Source organism: Cynara cardunculus (assembly GCF_001531365.2).
Source record: "Cynara cardunculus var. scolymus isolate 2C chromosome LG 9, CcrdV1, whole genome shotgun sequence".
NCBI lineage: Eukaryota > Viridiplantae > Streptophyta > Magnoliopsida > Asterales > Asteraceae > Cynara > Cynara cardunculus.
In genome coordinates this window covers 4,728,496-4,738,014 of record NC_037536.1, presented here as the reverse complement: position 1 = coordinate 4,738,014, position 9,519 = coordinate 4,728,496, and the positions used below count along the sequence as shown (strand labels likewise).

Here is a 9,519-nt window from a genome sequence, read left to right as displayed (position 1 = left end):
CTAAGTAATTTTATTAGAATAGTTATATTATGGTTTCTATGCTTTATAAATAGTAACCGTTTATGCATTCGTTAGGCACACGGGTAAATCAAACTTGATCGTGAACCTCCGTTTGATCGTGCGTTAATTGTCAAATTCGGTTAATATACGGATTTCATATCTCACTTGACACGGGGATAGCCATTTGCGTAAGACTTCCTAATCCAGATAATCTGTGATAAATTCCGAATAATTTGTTTTGAATTCCCTTTATGTTTATCATATGTTATTGAACTTTATTTCTTTTTGAACTATGACTTATATTCTTATTCGGAATATGGATCATTTTGATCACTTGACTTGTTTTATTGCTTCATTTGTGAAACAWTTTACTATAGACTCAATAACTGGAGCACCGGTATTGAGATGTTTCCATGGTGACTGAAACGATCATGGCGTCCTTATTTTTATAGTCCTTAAAAGTGGACTTGATTATGTACCGGTCGAATAGAGTGCGTATGGATCGATCCTAGGAACCATTATCGGATATTGAATTATGGTCGTGGTTAAATCCACGGAGAGGATTGCTGTGTTGTGCTCACACCCCTTTCCTCACTTGTACCTGAATTGACTGATCATCCTTTGGGAATAATGCGTCCTCGTGATGCGGTTTGGTCTTCAGACTCTTGACATGCTTTTGGGGCATTTTGACTTTCTTTTGGATTATCATTTGACGTTATAAATTGTTTTTGAACTTGTTATCTCATATTCATTGTTTAGTTATATTATTATACGTTCACTGAGCATTAAGCTCAGCCGAGATTTTCTTGTCCTCGGCAGGTACATGACTTAGCAGGGATTTTGGGATGAGAGCTACGAAGATGACAACATTGAAGATAACCCATTAAGTCATACTTTTGTTTAAACTTTTGATGACTAATGTAGACATATTGATATTTTGGGACCGTATTTTGAGACACGTTATCTCCGTCTGTGGTTATGTAATTATCTTTTGGTAAAATTTTATTAGTCGCTCTGGTTTATATAGCACGTTGTTTGTTTTATTCCAATTGTGGCATCTCCCGTCTTTGACCACGCGGGACGGGGGTGTTACATGATGTGAGACGAAAAAAACAAAAGATAAGCAACAGTAGATAAGAGTGTTTTGTTCTTCATCATATTTCGAGTTAAACAAAACAGTGGAAAACATATAACAAAATGTGTGTATTTTTAGGGTTTTCAGACTTCTAAAAGGAAAGAAGGGAGTGTTTGAGATTGGATTTTAGGGAGTGTTTGAGCGGGTTGAATATCCAGGTTAATAAATTACAATCTTCTAATTTATGTTATACTATCATAAATTCACGTGTTATTTTAACTTGTATTATACACAAATTAACAGTAAGACTTTGGATTTTAGGGAGTGTTTGAGATTGCTTATAAAAACAATTTATTAACTTATTCTGGTGTGTGGCATTGGTAATAAGCATTTTTGAGTGTTTGGATAAACAACTAATACTGGTGCCAAACCGGTAAGAAAAAGTTGTTAAAGAAGTTAAACGCTTCTGACTTATAATAAGTTGATAAACGTTTTTGTATAAAAACATAAGTTGTTTCAAATAAGCAATCCCAAACAAGAAAAAATTCATCATAAATGTCATATTTATAATGAATATGAAATGGTTATTCATTATGAATCACATATGTTACAATATTCATGATGAATAAAACGTTTATATTCCTAATAAATATGTTATATGTGATGTTATGGGCAATCATTAACTAATTAGTTGTAGGTTCTTAATGAAAACCTGTCCAAAAATTAAGCATCGTTTTTCTTTATTTAATTTTTATTTCCCGCTTCTTAGTACTTTTAAAGATTTGGATTAAGCTATTAATGAGATACCAGAAGAAAAGAAAAAAATAGTTAATATAAAAATGAAAAAAGAGTTGGAAATCAAAAGAAAACGAAAAGAACCATGTAAGAAGACTGGTCCCGAACTGACTACAACTAGTTACGGAATTTTTTTACCTATGAAACTGGTTTTATTACAAAAAAAATTGTTAAATATATAGAAGGTAAATGCACTATAGATCGATCTTATACAGTTATCGAAACAAACAACGCAAGTAATTTGCTTGCTATCACAACAAAAAGTCTAATATAGCCATTCTTTTGAAGTTGACTTTTAAATGACTGATTTTTATATAAAATTGTTTTAAAGGTTTATAACATTTTTTATGTGTAATTTGTCATCATAAAATTTTGTAACATTCATTTAACAAATACATTCTAAAAAGTAAAAATTTACATCGACCTTGTTTGAAATATCAGAGCATGAAAACAACCAATCTATTTTTTAAGATGAGGTAGATGTCAAATCTGTATACATCTTGTCGTTTTCGAACCTCACTTTCTGAAGGAATATACTGAAATTCATTTGATATATTATGGTTTTGATAGCTCATATGAAAGTCATTTTTGTAAACCAATCATCTAGCACGGGGTGTTTAAAATTGCTTATTTGAAACAACTTATATTTTTTTTACAAAAGTCCTTATTAACTTATTATAAGTTAGATAGATTTACCTTCTTCAAAAACTTCTTAGTTGTTTATCCAAGCACTCAAAAATGCTTATTACCGATGTCACACTGGAATAAGTCAATACGTTGTTTTTATAAGCAATCTCAAACACCCCTTATGTTTTCAAGATTTTACAACGACATGTTTACAGCAGAGGAAGATTGCTTAACACCGTTATTTAGGGATATGACCTTAAACGAGTTTTTTAATCAAATTCATGTCCTCGTCTATTACCAAACATAATCACATCGTTGTTGAACGAGCTATAATCCAACATTGTTTCGAGTTCTTTCAAACATAATTCTTCAACATATTTTACATCAATGAATTCTCTTTACTTAGCATTGACTTGCTCCAAGAGAGATGTTGAATTACGCCTTGTCCACCTGCAATACAAAGTGTAGAAAGACTTTGTCAGCCCAAATTATGTTCAAATTATTCATATGAACCAAACACATATAGATCAAGCAAGTCAGCTTGGTTTGATTCCTATCGGTCACCGGTTTAAATCCCCTTAAGGGCCTGTAGGGTTTCCTGGCTGTTAACTTCATGGCCTAATGAGATTAATGGAAGTGCATACAAGCTGGCCCGGACACCCATGATTATCCAGAAGGAAAAAAAAAAAAGCCAAGTTGGATACATTTGGCCAACTTTTTGTCAAACGGGTCAGGTTAGATACATCTATAGCATCGGCTCAAAATGGCACACAAAAATACATATGATTTTTTGGATACCCATACGAACATCAACAAGATTAGAGCAAGACGGCCTCTAATATATATCGCATCAATGAAATGCATCGTTCTTTTTTCTTGTAGCAGGTTGAACCTATGGTTTTCTTTGATAGAAAAAGCAAAAGTACACTTTGAAAGATTCGAGTATGTTCACACACATTTAGCTCCGAAGCCGGCAGACACATGTGTGCCTGTAAAATATTTCAATAAAAGTTGCGACATGAATCTAAAACAAACTCCCTAAGGCAATAAAAGTTGCGACATATTTCCCTTTTTGGCCAATTTCCAAGCTAGAACAACCTATTTGCCAACTGAACTCGTAACAAATTATTGATTTTGGTTCACAAATTCCATTTTGTCATATCATTGGAGGATACTTTTGACATTTCACCAATAATCAAATAATGCTATAGAACTAATTTCACCGGTTCCAGTACCCTCATGGTCGACGGAGGGTTTGCCAGACAATTGCTTCAAAGTCCCATGGGATTAGTCGTGGTGCGTGCAAGATGGCCCGGATACCCACAGTTATTAAAAAAATGATATAGAATGAGGACACCTTGAACTATTGGAGACCAAATCATTCGGCATGGGAAAATTGTAACTCTAATAATCTTGAACAATAAAATGCAGAAAGGTGCAAATAAATGCATGTTTGAAAGGAAATAGTTACCACTTATAAGTAGGGGTGCTCAAAAACCCGACCAACCCGATCAACCCAACCCAACACGAAAAACTCAACCTGAATCAACCCGATGTCTAATCGAATTGTAAAATTGTCAAACTGTAGGTATTGAGTTACTATTATTTAAACCCAACCCAACCCGGTGAACCCGATATCCTTTTATTTCTTGGATTTAATATGATTGTTGAAACTCTATTAATATATACATTAGACAATTACACTATCATGTATGCTCTTCATATACACATATTTTCAATCTATTCACATATATAACTCATTCGTATATATGTTCAGTAATTGTGAACATATATATGTAAATTGAGAAAATTAACTGAATGTGACATACGTAAGAAGTATGAATAAGTTGTATCAAATGGTTGATGATGAAAAAGAAATTATGAGTAGAGAAATAACATATTCAAGGTTAGAAGAATATTTTAATGTACCAAAGTATCAACCCGACCAAACCCGTACGGGTTGGGTTGGGTTGCACTTTGGTTCGGGTTGGGTTGAGTTAAGATTTTTCAAACCGCAAGCATTGAGTTGGGTTGTTCAAATGTCTTCAACCCGATCAACCCAACCCATGAGCACCCCTACTTATAAGAATCAAGAAATCAAGGTGTTTTACCTTCCTCATGAGGATGAATAACCTCTGATCAAGCTCAAACTTAGCTGCAATCGAGGGGTCGCCCCTCAACAACATCAACAAACCGCCAAAGGAAACATAAATGTCCCTGAAAAACAGGTGAAGTTAAGACACAAGTCAATGTGACCAAATTTTATAAACCAAATCAAACCAAACATTCCCACCATATCCCGCTCGAGAGAAGGGCCTGGGGGGTGGGCTGTAGGCAGATCTAAACTCTGCCTCCAAGGATAGAGTGGTTGTTTTCATGAAATGTGACCAAATTTTATCAACAACATAGAAGTGCATAATACTCCAACTTACGCTTTAACATTGGCTCCCGAGCCTTCCTCAGAGATCCTATAGAGTTTTCCATGCATCACATAATCGAATTTATCCGCAAGCGACTTTCGCCCACCCTGGAAATGGGGAAAGAATTAAGTAGAAACAATCTTGGCATAAGAAATATTTCAATGCTATTTTGAAATACATTAGCAAAAAGACCCCAAAATCACACCATCTCTTTCTCTAGAGTTTTTATTTGCTCAATGGCTGTGTTCCCAAGTTTGGTTGCTTTAGTACAAGTACGAAGGACTGCACGTGAGCTTTTAGAGACAACTTTGCAACAATAAGCTAACATGTATGCTATTATTATATGTTTTAAGATTATTTTTTACAGGTTTGTATAGCAGTTATTAATCGGATATGCACCGTTGAATAGTAAATTGTGAGCCGTTTGCCGTGATCTAAGAGCTTCTTAGAAGAACTTGCATAGACGGTACATAGAAGATGGAGTTTTATATGAAAGAGAAGTTTAGAGAATACCGGAGTAAAAAATCCACTGTCGGGAGTTCCATCCAAATTCAAGGTAGAAGCCAGAACCATCATAAATTTCTCACCAACATGCATAGGATAAACTTCTGTATTTACATCCAGTAGCATGTACATGTCAAACTGGTCACTCCGTGCTTCAATGCGATTAACTAGCAAACACATTTGAGAAACAAACATATCACTGTGAATTCAGAACCAACTGCCAAACATATTTTACAGAGTAGAAACATGGCGAATAAAGTATGTATCTCCACTTTCAAAAGTGGCCACACCTGGGGCCTTGAGTATTGCATTCAACACATTACACACGTATTCTAAAAGAGTGTCATGCTTGTTATTCTTGAATGTTTTTTTTTTCTGTGGAGATACTTTTTACTCTAATGCTCCCTACTAACCGTATTTTTGCATATCTTTTAAGCTTGTAGAGGCCCACATAAGCTTGGCTTGATCTTATTTTATACATGTATCTTCAATTACTCTGATATCAACATAAACTCCAAAAACCCTTAGGTAGTTGTACTTCAAATTGGAACAGCCAGAAACCGTCATTTTCATTATTTAATTTTTATAGTAGTCTCTTATACTTATAGCTCTTCAAACTCGAAACATACGAGCCAAAACTCCCAACATATTTCATTGTAAAGAGTTGTATGACCACCTGCCTGTACATTCCTAGGATTTAACTTGATCACTACCCTACCACAGCAGAATCAACTACGCTTGCAAGTTTAGACTCTAGCTTTAACAAGAATGCTTCATGTGACCAAAAAAGCTACTTGAGTTGACAACAAGTGCATTTAGCCATATGCTATATCCTAATTCCTACATAACCACATTTTCCTACTTTTTGACATTTCTAAATAAAAAATGATGCGCCACAATATGTCGTAGGTCTACTACATAAATGAAACTATTTGGTCTTTGTTTTCTTATGTAACTTCCACAAGACTTGATCATACTGTGCTAACTTACAAGTACAAAATACTAATTTATTAACATTCTGCTAATTTGTTAACTCCCTTTTTGTCTCACGTGCTACTTTCTTGCAGGACCAACATTTTTTGCTATGCAAGATTCATATCAACAGTTTATTGGATGCATAGATCATATGTGTGTGTGTGTGTGGATGGTGAGTATGTGGTTGCCCTATATGCAAGCTTGTATAGGCCACGACTGAAACTAGTGCCTCAAAAAAGATTCAATAGCTGCTGACACCAGTACTTTTCTATCTTCTTCAATGCTTGATGTAAGCATTGCATCAACAAAGAAAAATTCATATCAACAGTTTGAAGATAAAAAAGGCCAAGTGTCTTAAAAGGGTTAAAAGCTAAATGTTCTTTTTCTTTAGTAGGACTTGAGTGAATGAAAACCCTGATCGTTCATTAGATGCAAAGTATCAAAGTGTTTGTACCATTACAACAAATCAATCAAGCTAAAAACCAAATCTTCATCTTCCCCTAGATGGTTTCCTGTGCCTTTGAACAAATGTAACCAAGATTTCCACCATAAAAAGATAACAGTTCCCAGAATTTGCAAAGATTGAGAATATATATAACACATGTTGCAGACTTGAAGATACTAAAACATCTAACACTAATTTGAACCTCTTTTTCTGAAGAACAAATCATAATTTGACAAAGCAAAGTCAAGATATGTTTTCTTTAAAATGCAGAGTTTAACTTTCTTTCTTTAAAATTAGAACACTCCAAAAAGTATGGAATATAATAAACAATAAATTAATATGATACAATGAATGATTTCATACAACCCCCCCCCCCCCCAACCTTTTGTATGTTGACATACATCCAACGCAATCAAAGATGTTTCCAACAATATTCTGACCATAAAAACCAAACAGCACCACATTACATTAAGTACCGAAAAGAAAAGGTGCATCAAGTCAAACACCCTTGAACTTTAATCTCCAACCAGCCCTATTCCATGATCATGCAAGAATCCAACTCATATTTGGCTCTAAAATACTAACTATGAGCTCTAGTTCAAACAAACTTTTTGAATTTTCTAATGCCCCATGATTGTGTACCTTCAATGCCCATCGACAAAAGACTATTTGCCTTCTGTTACTCCTGTCATACATCCTTAAAACCAAGTTCACCAAACCCAACGGTGAGGAGGGTGTATGAGTTTATTTGTTGCATTTGTCGTATATAAATATCTTCAAAAAAAAGTTCAGATCATAATTACTTGTTGAAGCCCCTCTATGACCTGCTACTTGCCCAATTTTGAACCATTATCACAATGTTAAAAGAAAATTCTTATGACTGTCAAAAATACTATATAAAGGTGCTGAGGAGCGTAGCTTCTCTCTACCTACTACTGAGATTGGTCATTGGTCAATAGAACTTCCAATAACATCTCCATAGAAATCTTCATGAAATCCCCCACTATTTCCATTCATGATGATTCGTTCAAAAGCATTACCTTCAACATCATTTTAGTTGTAAACAGCAGACCACACCTATTCTCCAGCTGGTCTATTTGTTTCCATCTATTGCTACAAAATATTCAAACTAATGTTGTCCCAAGGCTGGACAACAAACCCCTTGCCCCTTCCATTCTCATGTGCTACACCTCTCTTTTGTTCATTCAATTTTGTTTCCGCACTTTGCCTCCCAAAGAGCTACTCTTCAATAAAAATCTTTAACATCATCCAAAACAAGGAGGATAAGACGATGATATGGTGGTGGTGGTGGTGGTGGTGGTGGTGGAAATGAAGAAATACCTCTGTCGAATTTCTTGCCATCTGGGTCAAGTTGATCAACCATAAATATGTCTTCAAACAGGGTTTCAACCATCCTTTCCGCAGCTGTATAAAATTCACCCCTGAAACAAAAACTTGCTAAATTAAATGGATCAAAAACGAAACAACTCTTCGTCTCTCAAAGTGTGAAGATCGATCATGGTAGCTGCGAGCATTAATTCACCAACAATAATATCTATGTAGTTGGTGAACAACAAAATCTAGCAGTCGAACATACACGCAGAATGAATTGAAGGTACTTTGATCTGCTGAACAATGTAGTTGAAGAAATAGAACAGCGAAAGGGAAGACGGGACATGACTAACATGTTTGGTACAACTAGGGCAGGACAGGACAAAACTGTTAAAATGACCATATTACCCTTAAATGGTAATAACGATCAAAACCCAAACAAGCATATAGAAGCATTTAAAATCACACTACAACAACCCAAACAAGCATAGAAGCATTGAGTCAAATTTAATGTACGGCATCAATTTGAAGTGTGTTAGAAATCAATCATCTAGGTCCAAGAAATCAAACCAGCTGCATCAATGTACCAAAACCATTGTATTGCACAAGTTTATCTACCAGAGGGGATTTTGTTAGGGTTTACCAGCAAAATAATTGATGCGGACAGCAAAAAGAAATTGATGCGAAAGGAGWAATCATACCGGTGGAAGGAGGCGGTGGAGCCRGTGGAAGGAGGCGGTGGAGCCGGTGGACAGGACGGCGTGGAAGGAGAAAATGGAAGGATGCGAGCAGGTCGTGAACTGGTGTGGTGAAAGAGATGAGGGCAAAGAGGGTTAGGTTTTCTATTGGGTGTAAGGGTAAAGTAGTAATTTTGCATCTTGTCACATGTTGTTCCACTTTTTTTTTGGTGGAACATCAATTTTTGTCCCATCAGATTTAAAAATAGTCCCATTTTATCCCATGTAATTTTTGTTCATGACATGCCAAATATGAGACTATTTTTTTTTTGTCTCGTCTCGTCCCATCCAGTCTGCATACCAAACGCACCTTAAAAATCTAAAAAAAATCAATCGACTATATTGTTTGGAATAATTAAGCATTTGGATAATTTTTTAAAATAAAAAGTACTTTTAACATTTTAAAATTTATTAAATAGTCCCTTGGAATTTTTAAAACTTGTTAGTTACATTATTATGATTTATAAAACTGATTAATATAATAAAATAAGGAGAAAATCTGGAAAAAAAAACCAATAAACTTTAATATTTTCAGTAATTAAGTCTTTAAATATTTTTTTAACCAAAAAAATACTTAAATATATAAAATGAAACAAATATACCAAAAAA

At 34.7% G+C, this 9,519-nt stretch overlaps 1 protein-coding gene across 2 annotated transcripts; it reads right to left on the bottom strand.

Moving 5' to 3' along the window:
- Positions 1-2,724: 2,724 nt before the first annotated feature.
- LOC112518156 (DNA-directed RNA polymerases II and V subunit 8A-like) lies at positions 2,725-8,977 on the bottom strand. Of its 2 annotated transcripts, none has more exons than XM_025125756.1 (6): positions 8,875-8,977; positions 8,183-8,283; positions 5,431-5,588; positions 4,930-5,024; positions 4,609-4,714; positions 2,725-2,947 (listed from the first exon to the last, which is right to left on the bottom strand). In XM_025125756.1, exons 2-6 carry the CDS (start codon positions 8,253-8,255, stop codon positions 2,933-2,935), a joined length of 447 nt encoding a protein of 148 aa, XP_024981524.1. In that variant the 5' UTR covers positions 8,256-8,283; positions 8,875-8,977; the 3' UTR covers positions 2,725-2,932. The 2 variants fall into 2 exon arrangements, with proteins under 2 accessions (XP_024981524.1, XP_024981525.1); XM_025125757.1 differs by having other exon boundaries at positions 8,897-8,974.
- Between the last annotated feature and the right edge of the window lie 542 nt (positions 8,978-9,519).

Coding starts and splice junctions, on each gene's coding strand:
- LOC112518156 (XM_025125756.1), bottom strand. CDS start 8,255: ATGGTTGAAACCCTGTTTGAAGACATATTTATGGTTGATCAACTTGAC. Junction 5,025..5,430: donor ACAGTGGATTTTTTACTCCG/GTATTCTCTAAA, acceptor CCCCATTTCCAG/GGTGGGCGAAAGTCGCTTGC. Junction 4,715..4,929: donor TCGGGAGCCAATGTTAAAGC/GTAAGTTGGAGT, acceptor CCTGTTTTTCAG/GGACATTTATGTTTCCTTTG.